The sequence below is a fragment of the Falco biarmicus genome, chromosome 1 (genome assembly GCF_023638135.1).
Source record: "Falco biarmicus isolate bFalBia1 chromosome 1, bFalBia1.pri, whole genome shotgun sequence".
NCBI lineage: Eukaryota > Metazoa > Chordata > Aves > Falconiformes > Falconidae > Falco > Falco biarmicus.
In genome coordinates, this window is record NC_079288.1 from 105,192,910 (window position 1) to 105,212,141 (window position 19,232).

The window sequence follows — 19,232 nt, forward strand, 5'->3', positions numbered from 1 at the left end:
TTCAGAATTACATCTCACAAGCCAAACCCAAGTCTCAGTGAATTCTGAGAAATAGAGCTAAGGAAGAAATGTAAAAGTATTATTGAGGTTTACAATGTGTCCGTTGAAAATCTGACATGGAGGCATGGAGTAAGAAAAAGAACAAAAAGCTCATATCTCTCTCTCTCTATATATATATATATATTTATATTTACATATATATCTTAGCATTAAATGTTTAGAAACTACAATTAGATGTTCAAAAGCTATACTGTAGCAATTTATTTAAAACTTACCAACAGCCTATCAATCATATGGGCTTGCAAAATTATTAGCAAAGGGTTTTTTTGTTTTGTTTTGTTTTTAATTAAAGATTGATGTGATGTAAAGGTACATTGACCTCCACAAGCAAATGTTAAGACAATGTATCAAAAGTCTACTGGAGTACCAAGGAGTATTACTAATAACTATTCTGGGCAGACGTGTTTTATATTTATGGTGAAGGCTTATTATGAATTATTAAGTTTTTGAGTGCACAGACCAAGTGAATGCACATTACTGAGTGCCCATTAGTAAGCACCGTGAGTGCACTCTCTGTGTGCACCTTATTAAGAATGAGTGCATTTTGTTGTGTATCTTGTAAAATTAATCACTGTAACTAAGAAACATGAGTGGTTACAGGTTTTACAAGAAATATGTCAATGTGCCCCTGAATGTTTAATATGAGGGCTGCACTTGTTCTTTGCTATGGCAGGAGAAAGGGAGAGAGCTTTGTGAGAGCGGGCAGCAGCCCTGGGTGAGGGCAGAGGCAGGGCACAGGTAATGGCACGGGATGTTCAGCACTCTTTGCATGCTCTGAATGTGCCGGGACAGCCCCTTATCCTTTGGAGGAATAAATTGGGACATGGTGGATGTTGAGGAGACGTGCCCTGTTTGCTCCTAGGGCAATACTGCCTGGGGCTGGCCATTGCTGCAAGCTCAGCTGCTTTGGCAGTACTCCTTCCCCATTTATGAAAGTACAGAAAGGCCAGAGATGAAAGAAGAAAGTCAAGAACTAACTGAGACTTTGTCCTTTCTCTTGGAAATGGGATTGACCTGTTTCTCCTCTTTGTAGTACAGCTGATACTGCATAAGAAGAAAAGTGAGGACTGCAAAAAGACAGAGCTTCTATTACTTTTCGGTTTTCCAGGTCCCTGACTAAATAGGAAACACTCAGTTCTACGTCTTTTCAACAAAACTCCGTCCCACATAGAACAATTTCTGCAGATACGCATTATGCTTGCTTATTAAACACCCTGTTACAACTTTTTTTTTTTTTTTTATGGTAGGTAGACATATGAACTCAGCTATGGACCATGTCCAAGGGTAAAGAGTGCCTATGCATACATTTTGTAGTACTAAAATGTTTGTTAGGTTTATATATGTAAACAATTTCTTTTAGTAAATAGAATATTCTTTAGGTCTATATGTTTACATAAATTTTTCATGGGAAAGATCATCAAAGACAATTCAATAAAACATCTAAAGGAAGATGGGGCAAAAGAAGAATTTCTGCTTTAACACTCAGAAAGGCTAATTCCATATCAGGGTCAAAGAAATGTGGAGTTTTCTATGAAAGGGACCGAGTAGAAAGCAGAATGAAATTTCTTTTTAGAAAAAGCCCTGGCATTTTCTAAATTAATTTCTCAGATCTTCCCACAATGCCTCATGCTGCAGCTGCTTGTATGTTGGGACCCAGAAGCCTTGAGAACCTGGGCTGGTCCTGGAAGAAAAGCCCAAAGTCCCCTATCAAACCCGTGTGGCCAGTTCATAGCATTTTCCTGTCGCATCTTTTCAATCAGAAGACAGAAAAATAAGCATACTTCTGCCAAATATCCTGATCTTGTCAAATGTGCATTTCCTGATAGCTGAGTTCCAGTGGGAAATACCCCATCACTTCTAATGATGAGGCCATACTCATCTGGGGACTTTCCGAGAGTTGATGAGCTTGGTGGAACAACAGGTTGGAAATTACCTGTGAAGCAGGGTAATGACTTAACCATCTTTCAATATGGACAGCATACCATCCGGGTGTCAAGCATCTCTTCTGGAGAGTCCTTATCTCCGAGGGCGCCCAATGGCTGGATGTAATGACTTCATAAAAATTGAATTTCAAGGCAGTGGGGTCCTCATGGGATCGCTGATGCTGACAGGAAATATTTAGACACATATCACAAGGAAGCTGGAGATTAAGCCACAAGCCTCCCCAGAGCTGCCGGGAGGGCTGTGCTGGCATGGCCAGCCCTGCTGCAGCCCCTCGGCTTCCCCCCAGTGCCACTTCTGCTGGGTAGGAGCAGGGGGCAGGGAAGCAGGATGGGACCACCACTCAATCAAGGGCCCTCATGGGACAGATGGGAAGGGAGCTGAGGAGCCAAATTCTGCCAAAGTAGGAACAAATTTTTTTTACTGCTTTGCATCTTGCATCGGTAGTTTTAAAGGTGCAAATGAGATACTACAAAGGGTATCTGCAAACTGCACCCTTTGGCCATGTTTTATTCCTTGCAGAACTCATAACAACAGTATCAGAAGTGGTGGTTTCTATGCTTATTGCAACAATATTAAATATTGTCTGTTTTAACACTGCTTTTAGTATTTCCTGTACCCGCACGGCTACACCATATCTCACATACATCTCTAAAAATACGTTTTTTTAAAATATTGCAGACTTTGTTATGGAAAGGTATGGGCTCAGTAAAAGGCAAGAAAGGGCATCCTATAGTTTCCTCAGAAAAAAGCACAGGCTTTCTTTTGTTTCCAAGGAGAGAAAAAAAACCCCAGCTCTCCAAACACAGCTCTTTTTAATTCCTTGGAAACTTTAGAAGACACTGCATACATTTGCACAGCACCGCACAGCACTCAGCTTACATGTTGGAGGATGGCACGAGGTACCAGATTCTCGGCATCAAGAGCTCTGATTTTCTAGCTAGGACATGATCATTTTCCCCCGTATATCTCCCTGGGCGAGGAACACTGCTTTTCCTCTATGCAGTGTCAGCTGTAATTGAGATTAAACTGTTTGTTTACAGCTGGTGGCAGCTTTGTGCTGAGAAGTTTCATCATTTATGACACTGGTGTCACAGGAGCCAACTGCAAAAGCTGGCATTCAGCATCCTTCCACTTCTACACAGTGCAAATGCTTTGCAATATAATCCTGTTCTTGCTCAAGGACACAAATTCCCACTGATGCTGGCCATCATCCCCTGCCACTGATTTCACTGTTCATTTCTCTAAGGCAATGTCTGTACCTGGTACCAGGAATACGCCCGATCGGATGGGTCAATAAGGATGGTGATGATCTTGGCCTTGGGGATGAGGGAAGCAGCTCGTTTAGGGGCCTCCTCAGAATGGAAATAGTTGGCACTTTTCTCAAAGACGAGGTTGGTGGTAATGTTGGAAGGAGTGGGGAAGAAATCCATATACCTGGGAGGTGAAGGAACTTGTTAGAATTAGCAGTATCACAAGAGGGTCATATCCTTGTGCTTCCCATTTCATGGCAGATGAAAAGGTGAATTTTCAGAAGTAATTCTCAAGAAGCAAAATGGAATTTCTCAGCTCACTCTAGAACTGGAGCAGGGGGAACACATCTTGGCTCTTACATTCTGTGATGCTTGGTAATGGCTAAAGCCTCCATGAAGTCAAGTAACTAGGTTTTTTTCCTTGGATGGATGGGATTTTTGCTACTAAGTTCAATGTCAAAGGGATATCTTTCACCAGTTTAGCTGCTGGTGAAAAAAAATGGTAAAAGCTTCAAAATGTCAACCATTTAATTTTAACATTGTTGAAATACTTCTTTTTGGAACCGACAAATCTTTTCATTTAGACATTTTCAGAATGCAAGATTTGAATTTTGGCTTTGAATGGTCTTTTCCACTTAAAATTGATGGGAAGCAAAACAGCAGGTTCAACTGAAAAGGTGAAGAATTCAAATAAGGAAAAGGTGGAATTGTTTTGAAAGCATATTTTAGTCCTTTTAGATTTGCTGAGCGCTCTGGGAACTTCCAGTTTTGGAGAGACTAACTGTTTTTTGGTCTATGGAAACAAAGTACGTGGGGGCACCCAGGACCCTGCTGACTTTTGAACATGCAGGCCAATTTCGGTGAAGTGTGGTGGTGGGGTCTCCAAGAGGCCAGCCTCTTCCTCTACATGTTGTGTGAAGGGCTGCAGAGGAGAAATCCCCCTCCCCCACTCCTCCAAGTGGATTGCACCACGCACTCTATGATAGCCATGGGTGATCTCTTTCTTTATGCAGCATGGAAAAAACAAAGGCCAAGCACTTCTTTCCCTTTATTTTTCGTGACACCTGGAACCGAGGAGCAGGCCTCAGAGCTGTGGGGAGAGCCTGCTTTTATTGGTCAGCCCTGTTTGCTCTGCACGCTCTCCATGACGTACGTGGGCAAGGAAAACTGCTCAGGATGAATCTGTTTCTGTGTAGTGTGACGTTTGCCTTGTATTTCAGTTTTCACACAAGGATGAGAACTGCTGTTCCCCGTGGAAAGGAAAGCCTCACAAAAACGCTTTTCCTAAGCAAAACTAGTAAAAGCAATACATGCTTCTGTAATTGTTCTATTGTGATTTACCATGTATTAAGAACGAACACTTCTTTTTTGTTATTCTTCTTACCAATCAATTCCCTTGTGATAGTTGTTTCCATTGAAGAACTGAACTTCTTCAAAAGTTTTTGGACTGGGGAGATTACTGATAATGGAAGGATGCATCAGAAGAAATAAATAAAGCGCTGTTGTTCCTATGACAACAAAAAAGAGATGCCATTAGGAAATAGAAGAAAACCCCTTTGACTTCATTCATTCAAGTAAGTACTTTAAATGAATGCACGTTGAAATATACAGGAAAATTAGATTTCCTTTTGTAAGAAAGTTGCCTGTTGATGAAATCCCTGTGTAAGCACAAGGGGCTTTCAGAGGGAGGAGGGAATACGTGCAGGCTTCTCTGCTCGTCAGACTCTTCCCATTCCCAAACTCTGAGTTCTGCTCTCTTGATGCATGCATGATACTGCTGTTGATGACATTACTTGCTTGACTGTGTATGTAACCAGTGAGGGAATTTGGCCTGAGCACGTCTGTTTTCAAACCATTCATGTTGCACAAAACTTTTCAAAAGCGCTAAGTGTGGTATTACGCTTTTGTTACTCCCAGTACTGCACTTTTGTCCTCTGTGTATTTTTCCTGGGGGTCTGCTACTGAGGAATAAATTGTCTATTTCAAAGCTAACAAACCTGTATGTAATACGTATGCTTTAAAATCCCAGTAACAGTACTTTTTTGTTATTTGTTTGACAAAACCAACTGGAAACAATATATGGTGGTAAATGAGATTTTGGAGGATGTGTCTTTAAACTTGCTCTTCAAAGATTTTGTGTTATGCAAGCTACCATTGAACTATGAATCAAGACCTGCTGTCTCTTTCGCTGTTGCAGAATTTCTATATGGTCTCGGATTTGTCATTTATTTCCTTGCCTCAGCACCCACTTTCTGCAATATTTCCACAACAGTAATAACTGTCTTGGGAGTGGCAGAATGTGGCTTACTTGAAATAATGCCCTGAGACCTTCAGAGCTCTGCAAGGCGGTAAATACCTTTATTGTCAATTAAGGTCTCAAATGATGTTGAAATAATTTGTCAAAGAACTTTATAACAATCTTAACATAGGGCAGCCTGACAGCGTATGGGGTTTTTTTTTGTGGTGACTGAATGCAATCTTACAGTCGTCCCTTTCTGTTGGCAGTGAAGGAGTTACTGTTTGAATCCCATAGGGATCAGGAGTGCACCATCTCTATAGTAGGGAGTTGGCTTCAGTTTACAGGACACAAATACAGAGATACAAAACTGGGGGGCTAGTCTCGGTTACAGATTCATTGCTTCTTACCTGTTTTCTGGGGTCCTATCACAAGAAATTTGGGTAGGTGGTCACAAGTTTTGTCTCTGGACCAAATATCCCTGTGTCGTTTATCATCACATGGATTCTGAAGAAGAAAAGGTGGTTGTGTACATCATGCTGGGGGTATCCTCAATGTTTGCATGCACATGAGTCTTGCAGGATCTAAATGGTATGCACTAATGTCAGAGCCTTACAATAAGTAGTAAAATCCCACGTTTCCTCCTAAGGGTTTGCTCCTGAATGATACTGAGCACTCTGGTATTTATCTGCGGAAGCAGGGCACACAGGCACCAAACTCCTAGTGTCCATCTTTCAGGACCAACCCTCCCAGGGGTCCCAGTGAAGTCAGTAATGCTGCACAGTTGTGCAGATCCTGGAAGGATCGGTGTCAAAACCCACAGCCTGTGAGAGTACTGCGCTTCCTTTCCTCTGCTGGTCAGGCTCATTTCACCATCTCAGAGCCCATAGGCACATAGGTAGGCATTTATGTGGTCTCATTGACTAAAATTTAACTTGTATATATAATAGTTTTGCATGACTGAGGATTAGGTTCATTCATTAGAAAGAAAGAAAAGAAAAAGAAGAAAAAAAAGTTTAAAACATTGATTTAGTCAAGTTTTCATTTGAGGTTAAAATGGAAACCTCTGTTTGAATAGCTTCAAGGCATTACTTTCTTAGGTGACAAAATGGTTTCAGATGCATAGGACTTAGTGCCAATTTTAATTTACATAAGAACTCAAAAGGAAGGACAAAATAGAAATATGGGATATTATTCATCTTCTTATCTTTTTACTACCTATGAATGCAAAATAAAAACGTGTGAACAAAAGACCCCACAGAAACGGTTAGGATTGACTGCTCTTTAAAGCAGTTATATAGATAATGCTTTTGCATAGTATTGGCTGGTAATAGAAGATACAGTTTGCTAGTGAATAAAGTTAACAAAATATAATGGAGAAAATCATTAACTGATGTGAATCACTGCCACATCACTAAATTCAATGGAAATATTATAAATTTATACTTCTTTTGCATCTGGGCCAAAAATAATAGGGAAATTTTTGGCTTCTTTTTGCCAGCATAAGCCCAAAATAACTGCACAGATCTTCACAGCATCACTCTGGATTTATGCCTGCATAGCTAAAAGCACATCATGACATGTCATATGCTGAATAAGAGAAGAGCCACATATGTGTAACAAAGATTAGGAAATTACAGTGTTGAGATTACAAGCAGCACTATTGTGCATTTGAAACAGAGAGAGAAAATAGTTTGTGCAGAAACCCTTCTCCATTCTTAAAATAGCTGCCCATTCTGCATTTGCTGCGCTCTGCATTTGCTGTGCTGACCCCTCCTGCCCTCCCTTTTCCTTGCTTTTTCATTGAAGGGGGTTCAGATGGTGGGAAATCCTCCTTGGAGCTGCAGTGATCCAACCTCAACCATTTCCCGTAAAGGGGTGCAATGAATTTGCGTTTGCCTTGGGACAGCTCTTGCTACTGGCTGGCTAAGAGCATCTTACTGACAGTGCAACACCATCAGTTAACACAGTGTGATGCATGAGCAAAGCTGCAGACAGGAGGGTTGGGAAGGGGGCCTTTATTCTCAAATAAATGTCAGTTAGGTGCTTTTACCATGCCTGGTTTGGGGTGAGTGCAAGCTAATCCAATTCTAGCCGAAAGCAGTGCCCTCACAGAGAAAATTTAAATAATCTGAGAAGGCATGCAGGGAGAAAAAACATATATGAATGTGAACTGGGATTTTTAATTATTTTTTTTTACAGGCAAAGATTCTGACTTCAAGAAACAGGTTGTAATTGGAGGAGGAAGAGGAAGTGACATTACCTGCCAAAGAGGGTCCGTCTGCTCCGGGAAGAGCTCAAAGTACTTCTGAGCCAGCTGAACCGGGGGCAACGTCTGCAGTTTCAGGTTAGTTGAGCTCTTAACAAAGTTGGCTAAGTTCGCAAAGGTGTATAAGCCCAGGCGGTCGTTCCCATAGTTAGACAAATGGGTCATGAAGATGCTGATCTGGGAGGCAAGAGAAACCTTTCAGTCACAGGACTTGAGGAGATGGCAGCGTCTGGCTGGAAGGGCAGGCAGGGGGGTTACTGCAAGCTTTGCCAAACCCTCTTCCCACCACCCAAACCCAAAAGAAGATGATGAAAATGTTAAACTAGTCGCACTTCCTAGCCTCTCTGCTAGGGTGAAACCTCCAAACGTGTCACGTATGTACCATTTCTTTAAAAGCCCTTATCTGAAGGGATGTATTGCTCATGGGCTCCCATGGGCTGGCACTCAGGAGATGCTTTCAGAGGTTTTCTTTTTGTTCTTCTGTTTTGACTTCTTTTTACAAACAACATAAAAATTGTTTCTTGCATGCCTCCTGAACTTCCCTGTTCCCCATCCCTGGGCAGGGGATGCACTGGCATACGTGACACCTTGGTTAGGAGTCCCCAGCACCTCTGAGGGAGCCAGGTCTCCGCTCCTCGGATGTGTAGGCAAAGCCTAATTTCAGGGCTGCTATTATGGAATTAACGGGAAAATCTGACTAATTCGCTGTCTCCTCTGAATGCAGTTTGTCAGCTAGTTTGTTTCAAATGGTGTGTCGGTAAGTAGGTGAGTAAGTTCTGAAATGTAAAAATGTCATGCTTTTGTGAGTGATGGTACCTCAGCTAAAGATCACTGTCATTGCTTTCTCCTTAAAGCCAATATAGCTTCTGCCTTTTTATCAGCCTTGCTATGGTTCTCCTTTACATGGCCACTGCTTTGTAGATCCCATAATTTTTTTTCAGAGGGATAAAGAGAATTTGTAAGAATAATGTGAAGAATATATTCCCCAGGATTTTCTTCCCACGAGGTGATTAAACTCAGTTTCATGGCTGCAAAGGAAGGGCTGGTTCATTTGTAGATTGTAATTTCATTTTATGAAGATGCTATCAACCTGAGTGTTGTCACTTGGCTGTTTTACTTAGTACATTGGCCTAAAATAGGATGTGCAAGGACAGTGGAATTTAATTACACTGTTATCAAAAAATAATATCATAGCAGTAACTGAACAGTGTGTATTTTTCTTCTTTTTCAGCACCATCTCTGAAGTCAACAATCAATAATACGCAGCAGATCACAGAAAGCACAAATTAACTAATGTGACCACAGCAATTAAACAGAACAGCGTGTCAGGCAGTGAACTTAGTAATGATATCATGCTCCAAGGAGGTCTTGACATGAAGTAAAAAATCGGAGATGTAATGTTTGTTACAGCAAACTCCGAAATATGCTGGTGGGAAGTTTTCTGCCCTGCCATAATGTAGAAAATTTCTGGGAAAGGAAAATAAAGCACTGGCTTTGGGAAGACCACAGACAGCAATCCATTCACCTTCAGGCTGGAATGGGTTCAGCAAAGGGATGTAGGCTCAGTACTCTATCTCCCAGCCTTTTTGTGCCTGCTTTCAATTAGGTAGCTGGTTTGTAAAGCCTCAGGAAGGCTTGGTGCCTGAAGACTGGAGTGAGCCATAGCCAGGCTGCTCAGCCACATGCATTACCTGCATTACTCAGCTAGGATGCAAGGCTGTAGGCAGGGGTGGGGTGGGGGTATAAGTGATGCATATGTGGGGGCCTGAAGCATCGGACTGTGAAGAGATAAGTCAGCAGCAGCAAGGACACCTGATTTTGCTTTGCAGATAGGTATCTACATCCAGGTGAGTCTCTTTTTGGATGATTAGGATGGGAACTGTAAGCACAGCTGTGGCTAGGTGTGAGTTTATAAAATGATGTGCAGGCAGCCAAGAGAGAGCTGCTGGAGAGGGTGCAGTGCGTGCGCCTTCCTCCTTTGAGAGCTGCAGCGGAAGATCCAGGTCTCCAGCATCCATGGTGCATGCTCAGGTCAGTGAGTGCTTTTTCTTTCTTTTTTTTCCCCACCTTGTGTCTTGAAGGAAGCTGGATGTAGCATGAGTGATGCCTTGCGGAACCCAGATTTGAGGACAATACTTAGGCTGCAGTCCTTCAAAGCCTGAGGTATGTGTTAGATGTGCTGGAGATGTCAAGGTGTATGCTGCCCTTGCCAGGGACAGGCTATGGCTGGGAAGCCAGGTTGACTGCTTGGCACCTTGGTCCCTGAGTTAGAGCCCTGGAAACACTTATCTCAGCTGGGTGGCAGCCAGCCTGTCCAGCAGCTAAACTGGTGGGAAGTGCTGAGTGTCAAAACTTGGGACCTTTACGCCTAAAAGGGCTGCAAAATGTCCAAGTGTGTCTTGGGAAGGTTGCTATTGCTGATCCATGTGGCTCAGTCCTGCTGACTAAAAAGGGCTTTCCCAACTCAAACCGCTGCTACCAGCTGCAGATGAAGTTTGCCCTTCAGTACTTTGCCGCTGTGCAGTCCCAGGTTTGAGCTCTAGCAGAAGAAAGCGCTGCTGGCAAGAATACTGTGTCTGTAGCACACCATGTTGTCCTGACTTTCAAAATAACTACAGAATAAAAGCCACAAGCTTTCCACTTTCACAGTCTTTCTCTGCCAATGTGGTGCTTCTTTAAGCATCAGCCCACAGTGTTCAAAAACATGTCCATTACTTTGTTAAATTATTGATAAGGCTTTTAGTGCTTCTATACAGTGAAGGCGGATGGAACTTAAGAGAAAGTGTCCCTTATGGCCCATCTGCAGTGTGGTTGCACTGGGCCCACTTTATTCCACAAAACGTAATTTATTCTTCACTTTCTTTCTGTTCTGAGCCTCTGTTGAACAAAGATTGGCAACTGTACAAGTTCTTCCTTCTTGTCGGCTTGACTTTGTGGATGCCAGTGCCCATACATTTTATAATTGCCAGTATTTGACATAACTGGAGCAAACGCTAAAATGGCCCTGAACTTCGGGCATGTCCGCGTGTAGTAGCCCAGAAACTTATAAGCAAGGTAATGAATCGTCTTCTTTGGGTTTCCAATCTACTGACCTTTTCCCCTGCCAAAACCCCAACACAAACTGATCCTTTCTAGTTTAAAGTTCAGCTCCTCAAAACGTGACAAGTGCTTCCTGCAAACTATTTTAAAATGCTGAAAAGGAAAACACTTATAGGAAATGTTGATAGGGAATATAATCTTGTCTCTGAAGTGGTTTTTGATAAGTGCTAAAGGGTCTGTCAATGGCATTTAATACTATTGCAGCAATTTAATGTTATTGCTGCAAATAAATATGCAAGTAAATCTACTTGCTCTTGTTGACATTTTTAAACTTGAATTTTAATAAGATTTTTTAATGTAAAAAGGTACTTATAGGAAATGGATATTAGGTTATTTTAAGAGTTTCATTAGGCTGCAGTCCAAAATAAACAATTGATCACTCTTCGTGGAGTTAAAAGTTCTTGGACATCTCTCTTGACTTCTTTTGCTTCATTGATCTTGTTTTGAAGCACACACACACACCCACCAGATATGATGCATCATACGTGGGATAAAACAGTTATCTAACTCTTTGCCACCTCCAAAACCATTGAGACAAAAGGAGATGGGTATTAACTGTTCATGTTTATAGCATCGATGGACACAAAACTTGTTTTTGTGCTGATGCGTCATTCCATAGAAAACGCAATGGTCTAGAAATGTGCTGAGCTAGCACCATGCTGCTGCATGCCTCAAGGCTGGTACTGGGATACCCAGTGCTGTCACACTGCTTTGCTGTGCTGTTTTGTGGACCCAAAAAGGCTTCAGAACCAGCTTTGAGGGCAAGAGTGAGGAAAACAGTGAAAACCAGGGACTGTCCCATCCTGCAGTGCTTGGAGCAAAATTGGTGAATAAAAGAGAAAGAGCCTTGTTTTAATACTTTCTATGACAAAAAGTGAGCTACAGCACTCAGACTGACACTAACCAGCAGGCAGCACTTCATCAAGGTAGGAAAAATGCTTTTAGGAGGGAGGCAGGATGCTGCTCTGCGCAATGGTGCGGTACAAAGGCAGTAAATTGTTTCAAATTCCTGAGGCTCTGGCTGCCTTGCATTACTCTTAGAGGTTAAACTAGCATAAGCAATATAAGTTACACAAATGTGCAGAGAGGCACTGAATAAAATCCCTTGCTATCAGTATACAATCTATAGCAAACACGCTGTGGGAAACAAGGCCAGTTGTATTCCACCATTGGTGTCAGAACACAGACACTTTTCAGGACATCAGTGGCCAAATGATGCTGCAATTTGTACAGATTCAGTATCTTATTAGCTTTGGCAATTTACCTCTCCCTTTGTTCCTATTCCTGTGATCACTCGTATTTTTGAGAGGTGTGAAGGGGGCAAGAATGCTGAAGGTATAGGTAGGAAATTTTTTTCTTCCTTTCTTCTTTTTCTGCCGCCCATAGTCTGATCCAGATCTCAGTCGCTGCCTCCTTCTCATACCACATAACACCTTTTCCTCAAAATCACTTTCCCTTTTCTGCAGCTGGGGTCCTTTTGTCACAAAAATGTTATTTTTAATTATTTTTTTAACACTTCATTTTATTGTAAGAAACACCTACAGATTTTAGCTATGACTTTCAAAGACTTGCACAAAAATGAGAATTCTGAGATTCATGTTTTGCTGGCGGCAAAACTGAAACACAGAAGGATGATGTGATTTTCAAAGAATTAATCTCCTGCAGGGCAGCCTACTGCTGGGCTGGTCTACCCTCCCTAGGGTGACCCATGCTGCACTTCCAGGAGAATCTTATTTGTATCTATATTAATGGGAACAAATGGAGAGCTGTGGCCCACAGACTGTGGGAATACTTATTTTAGTATTGTAATGGGCTTTCTTCTCCTGGTTTCTGTTGCCTGCTCTGTACTAACATTTCAAAGATGCCCACAATAGTCTGCAATTTCTTGGCTCAAAAGAAAAAGCTGGGAAGGGTACAGTGGTCCTAAGTTTCTCAGACTACCTGGGCAGTTAATATGCCATTCTGGTTGATAAACCATATGGTTTCCATTAGGCTGGGTGGGCAGGGGGAAAGAAAGGGTATTTTATACTTTGTCCACCTGACAGGATCAAACAGAAGCTATGTTCTGCATCTGACCATTTACTAGCTCCTCTGCTCCTTGACCATAATACTTAGTGACTTATTAACAAACTTGAACCAGTTTAGAAACTGGTGTTCGTAAACTAATGACAGCAGCACCACAGAATTTTACTATTTGGTTCTTATTTCCAGGGCTTTTTAAAATCAGTTATATGAGAAATGATAGGTATGCAGCACATTCTCTATATGTAATATTTGTATATGCCTGCTTGTGTTCTGTACATAAAATGAAATCTGGATGAGCTAGCAGATAAAAATAAAGGGCTTGTTTCAAAGCTATTGGAATATAAACCATGCTAGATCTGCTTGAAGTGCCCTGAAATTGCATTCTGTACTTGGAGTTAGTGCACTTTCTTCACATACTCAGCCCTATGTACTTGTTAATGCAGAATATAGAGATTTATTTCCTCCTGTAAGTGCCAAACTCAGTACAGTCTTAACTAAAAGCACTTGGGTTTGGATGAAGGTTAGCTGCCTGTCTCTGGAGGGCACTAGGATGCTATGCTAAGACTGGAAATCCTATTTGTCTTTTTTGGGAGGACCATCCCAGAGAAGTACAAACCACTGTAGATCATGCAGCATGGACATAGTTTGCAAAAAGTGTTGAATTCTAGTGGTATTTTCACTCTGGCTGGGTTACCCACACCATGCTTGCAGTGGGCAGGTAGCTATGAAGATCCCATTAGCCACTTAGCTATGCTTTCAAAGGCTTGAATTCCTGGGTGCATGTGACCACCAGGAACGCAAATATTCTGAAGGCCAAAGGGTAAAGTGACTTCCAAAACTAGGATGTATTTGCTTTTAAAACTCTATCCTTCGTGTGCGTGTATTGTTCATGGCAGGATTTAGTTTGTTATGCATGCAGTTTTGCGTGCAAGAGCCTTTCACGTTTCTCTTCAAAGCTGTGCCTTTGGACAACTGAGGGTAAGCCCTACCCTCAGCTGGTGTGTGTTCATCTAGCTCATGTGAAATCTGCAGCTGTGTTAACTTGTACAGGAGCTGATATTAAATAAGGTTCGCTCCCTCTCTGTTCCCCAGAGGCCTGTGCTCCATAGCCACCAATGTCCTTGCCATCTGCCCTAGTGAGTGAAACCAGTTGTGAAATTGGCACAGAGCTTCTAGTTTCTTCTTTAGAATAACATACACCTACATGCTAGAACATAAACTCCTTGAAGAAGGAGTGTTGGTGCTCCAGCTTCCAGCTGAAGTGTAATCTAACCAATCTCACTGGTATACCTGGCCGGTCTCAAGGATGGCTATCCAATATTGGGAATCAAATATTGGCTGATACCTTTATGTTAATATTTGAAGCTATGGCTATCCATCGATCTAGCACTTGCAATGAAAAACTCAATTACAAAACTTAAGTTCTTCACCTCATCCTCCCAGCTGTTCAATAATTAAATAGGATCAGTGTTCCCTTTTAGGTTCTTTCCTTCTGCTTGTCCTTTGGCCCTGCCCCATTGCCGTAAAGCCCAGGAACAGAGAGAGGTCTCACATGTGAATCCTGCTCCTCTATGAAGAATTTGTTGTTCACTGTCTCTAACAACTTTTTTCCTTGCTTCTGCACCTCTTAAATAAAATTGGCAAGAAGGGGAGAATTAATGCATGCAAAATAAACCAGGGGTATAGCTCAACCCTGTGCAAAACAAAGACATGTTGGGAAATATATGGTGCAGGCATCCTCTTCTTGTGGAAACGTGGTAGCATATTTACTGCTCTTCTCTGCTGTGCTCTTGCATGAATGTTTCCTAGAAAAAATGAATTTTGCTATTCCGTCTTTTTCCATTGTGCTCAGAAAATGCTGTACAGTTGCTCAGAGAGCAAACTCTCATAATTGGATCTAGATGGCAGCATGTTGTATTTCTGAATGTGTAAATGGGATGTCATGGCTGAGAAATGCAAAACTGTCAAGTGTTCATTTACTAATACCAAGTAGCTCTATGCTAGGCTGACCACAGAAATACCTCTTTCAGTTTCAAGTGTTTAATGTATTTCACATCCTGAACAGCCTCCTGTTATGGATTACAGACTTTTCTTGTACTTTATGAGCCAGAGACCCATTCACTGATAATGAATCCCAGAACACTTGGGCCCTTAATGCAGCTGTTTGTGCAGCAGCACAAAAAGGAAGCTGGGACTGAGGGTTTTTTTGTGTGTTGACAAAGCACTAATTTTAATAATGACAAATTGTTTCTCTAGAACTCAGCACTATTCATATTCATGACCCTTCTACTGAAGAAAAATCATTTACATACCTGCAAATCGCCTTTTTTTTACTTTTTCTCTATTTCCACTCTGCACATCTTTTTATATTTTAGCGTTCTTGACAGGATAATCAAATATTTTCCAAACATGATATCTTTAAAGAAAGCAACAACGGCAGTGTTTGGAAAGAAACATTTTTGTGTTTGATTGAAGGGGAAACAAAAATGTTGAATGGTGCTTTATTTCCCATGCCCATATTCATTCTAGTGTCTGTATTCCACCCAAAGCGCTGCCGGCGATGGGAGGGGAAGCTGCTGTCAATCAGTGCCGGTACGTGGCCTTGGGACAGCTATACAAATGCTGTAGTGTAGCTATGTTGTTTTAACATTCACTATTCAAAGAGCAAAACTGTTCCTCATTTACCCAGGAACACTGTCTACTTTTCCATTATTTAGTTGGTATGATTAAATGAATTCTTTATTATTGACAAAAAAGTCCTCTGCGTTGTTCCTTTCCCTATGAGAATAAAAGCGGTATGTTTGGGGTTTATTTTTATTTTCTAATATTTACCCAAGTCTCACTTCTAAAATAAAGGCTAAATCCATGAACAGATTCCAACACAGTGACTGTTTCCCATGTTATATACATCTTTGATACCCCTGACACCTGGGGTCCTAGAAGAATAAAGCTAGTTAGGAGGTTTGAGTACATTTAATTTTTTTTAAACCTGCAATTAAAAAAAATAAATATGGGGGTTTAGTTATTGGGGTTTTTTTTACTATTAGGGCATGCTTTCAGAGACTGAAAAAAAATGACTGCTGCTGTTGATGACTTTATGCGATCAGTGTGTAGCTGCATTAGGGTGGAAAAAACCTAAATGGATGGTTTTATGTCTGTTCATTTGTCACACTTTTATAAGTGATCAGCAGTACATCTAATTGTGGCCAAAGTTTAATGAATTCTGTGCAAATTCAGTGCTATCTGTTACATCTGTGGGCCTCATGAAGTCTTTACAGAAGTCTAGAGCAATTCAATCCTCCTGTTACAGGGAAATATTTTCATTTTTAAGTCAAAGTTATGATATAGGAATTTGTTTTGTTGCCATCTGTGTTTTCTCATTGAAAAGATTTTTTTTGACACAAAAAAGACTGTAAATTTCCCCTAAAAAAACCTTAACATTCATTCAGTTCAGACTCAAAACTTCAAATTGCACAAATGAAAACAGATTTGGGCACCATTGTCTTAAGTCAGATGCTAACCATGTCTGATGGAATAATAGAAGTATCATCAAAGATACAGCTCTGAGAAGTCTCAGATTGTTTTGGACTTCAGTTTTCAAAAATCATCAAAGGAGTTTGTATAAGGAGATAATCAGGGAAATGTGTTATTGATAGCTGTATGTGTTGCATGCTCCTTTAACTTCTGTCAAGCAAATGCATAATACTGGTCGAGGCTGTCAACCTCTGTAGTTATAATCCTCTGCAGATAAAAATCAGTTCAACTTCAATTATTTTGTGCCAACAGATACTGTGAGTATTCCTTGGCATCAGTTTTTGATGCCAAATTACATCCTATTCTGGCTGCATCTACAGAAAATCATGAAGCTTTCTCTATTGCTGTGCTGAAATAATGATAGCTCTCCCTTGCTGTTCTTAATGTCACAGCCATTGTTGTGACAGCACTGCTGTCACAGCCAGAGGGCTGGGCGATGCTGGGAGGTGAATGGCCACTGCTGGCCAGCAGTAGTCCAAGGTCCTCCACAGTACCTTTGAGTGGTGGGCTGTAGGCAGTGCCTGCGTAGCACTGTCTTGTATTTATCACAGCATGCAAAAATCATTCTAAATAATGCGCTGTGCCGCTCCTGTATACGTGGGTAAAGTAAAACTTTTGCTTTTGGATCTGTGGGTGTAAAATAATGACAGCACTGATTATTTGGGCTCTTCACTGCAAGAAAGACAAGATACATGAGCTGGAACAAGGGGACATGGGACACTGCCAAGTAATCTTATGGCTGTCTCCTCTTTAGGACCAGCATGGCCTGTGCAGCAGCCTGCCTGATCCTTCGCACTGTATTGTTTTGCTGAATCTCAGATCCAGGCGAATGCTGGATCTAAACTTCCCCATAGGGATCGGAAGGAGATGGAGCTAATTAGTGCTGCCCAGAAGCCATCAGGTTGGGGGAAAGTCATGGGTCAGCCCTGTTCTTTGTGCAGGCGACAGGGCTGGCATGGACTGTGGATGGAGGAAAGCCCCACATGTGAGGGTTGAATGTTGCACCTTAAGAAAGCAACAGCCGTCAGCTTATGTGCCTCTTTTTGTCTGGAGCAGCCCCAACCGAGAGCTGTTTGGGCAGGAGGTGAGACAAGGAGGTGGACATTCCTTCGCCCTGGGCTGTTGCCCACTTGTCTGCGTGAAGTTGGCTCTGCAAATGGGGGTAGCTGACTGCATCTGTAGAGCTCCTGGCATTGCCCAGCCGAGAGGGACTGTGCACAGCCAGATACGGCACAAACTCTGCTCTGCAACAGAGAGCAGAGCTACAGAGGGCAAGGGACAGCTAGGCAAGGGTTGTGAGTGACATTAAAACCCACCCATTAAATAAAGGGCTGGATTGGATGTGGATGAAAATATTTTGCTCAGCATCGCACATGCATATGTATACAGGGAGATGGCAGATGATATCTGAGTGCTCAGGCTGGAGCTGTGACTGTCAGCCAGCCTGAAGTTTTTACTGCTTCTACCCTTACCAAGTTTTCCTGCTGCTTGGCCTTATTTTTAGGGAAGGTTCAGCTTTGCTCTCTTATTTTTGTGTGCTTGTTTGCAAATGCCTGATGTCTAATTAAATAATGGTGCATTATAGTAGCATGTAGATACTATGGATAATCAAGGCGGGATGATTTTTTTAGTGTAGATTAAGTATCTTCGCAGCAAAACTAATTACTTTTCCAGAATTTCCAAAATATCTTATGGGACCTCTTACTTGTGCAAGTGGGAAATAATCAGAAAATGTCATCCTGTTTGACTTCTATTTTAATAGAAATGAACAGCGCTTTCATTACTTTGAAGAAATCTAAATATGATGCTTATGTTTTAAGCAACATTAAACCTTAGTTACGTAGACCACAGAGGATATGAAGAGATATAATTGAAAGATTTTGTTCTCCATATGTAGTACCTGCATGGCTGTGGTTCCTGGATAAGAGGAGGAGACTCTGCCACTCAGGAATCCATGTAAACAACTAGACAGCATTCAGCCGGGGAGCCAGCAGTGGCCAGGCTGCCAAACAGCTAATAACAGTGGTAATAAATATTTATGAAGGCAGCGTTTGAGCCAAGCCATGTGCTTGACTCAAGTCTTTCTGCCTACACACTGCGGGTCACCCAGGAATGCTCTATCAAAATTCTTTCACCTACAGTGAGTTGGGGTTAAATGTTGTCATCTCACAGCTTGGAGATGTCCCCTGGCTACTCTTGCAGGTTCTAGGGAAGACAGTATTTCTAGGCAGGATGAAACTAGTCCTGAAGTAAACATGGACTTCAAGGTTGGTGGATTGGCCACCCTAAGAAGTGAAGCATTTGTTTTAGCACTGCAGGTGCCTAACTGGGGGGTGCTGGGGTGGTGGTGGGGTGGTTGGTGTTAATAGCCATAGAGGAAGGCACAGTATTTCACACTTCAAACCAACAGGCAAAGACACAAGCTGCCCTATTCACTTCTATAGGACTTAAGTTAAGTTCAACAGCAGCCTGATCTAGTGATAGTGATTTTTTTTTAAAATAAACAAAAAAAACCCCCGCCATCCAAACTCAATCTTTAGTTGCTTTTCCCCCCTATTTGCCCTTCCAACCACTGAGTTAAAACATATTCCTCTGAGCCAGCTGAAATTTGGGAGGAATGTGCTGTCGTTTCTACTAATGGCAAATAATGGTCAAAATGATTACTAGTTTGGATAAGTGTCCATAAATGACTTTCTGTGACATTTCTCTTTATAGATGTGCTTAAATAAGATCTGGTTCTGACTTTGTTTTGAATGATGGAATTAGTCTTTTATCATTAACGTGGCACTTTGTAGTCTCCAGGTAGAGGAAGGTA

General features: G+C 41.7%; 1 protein-coding gene across 5 annotated transcripts in view; it reads right to left on the reverse strand.

Moving 5' to 3' along the window:
- LOC130157378 (bifunctional heparan sulfate N-deacetylase/N-sulfotransferase 4) overlaps positions 1 to 19,232 on the reverse strand; it is a 161,026-nt gene that overhangs the window by 11,819 nt on the left and 129,975 nt on the right. For all 5 annotated transcript variants that reach the window (XM_056356851.1, XM_056356830.1, XM_056356843.1 and 2 more), the window contains 5 exons: positions 7,754 to 7,936; positions 5,901 to 5,997; positions 4,639 to 4,762; positions 3,264 to 3,438; positions 1,994 to 2,164 (listed from right to left, as the gene is read on the reverse strand). In XM_056356851.1, coding sequence (XP_056212826.1) covers positions 1,994 to 2,164; positions 3,264 to 3,438; positions 4,639 to 4,762; positions 5,901 to 5,997; positions 7,754 to 7,936 — 750 coding nt within the window. The remainder of the gene's footprint in view (positions 1 to 1,993; positions 2,165 to 3,263; positions 3,439 to 4,638; positions 4,763 to 5,900; positions 5,998 to 7,753; positions 7,937 to 19,232) is intronic.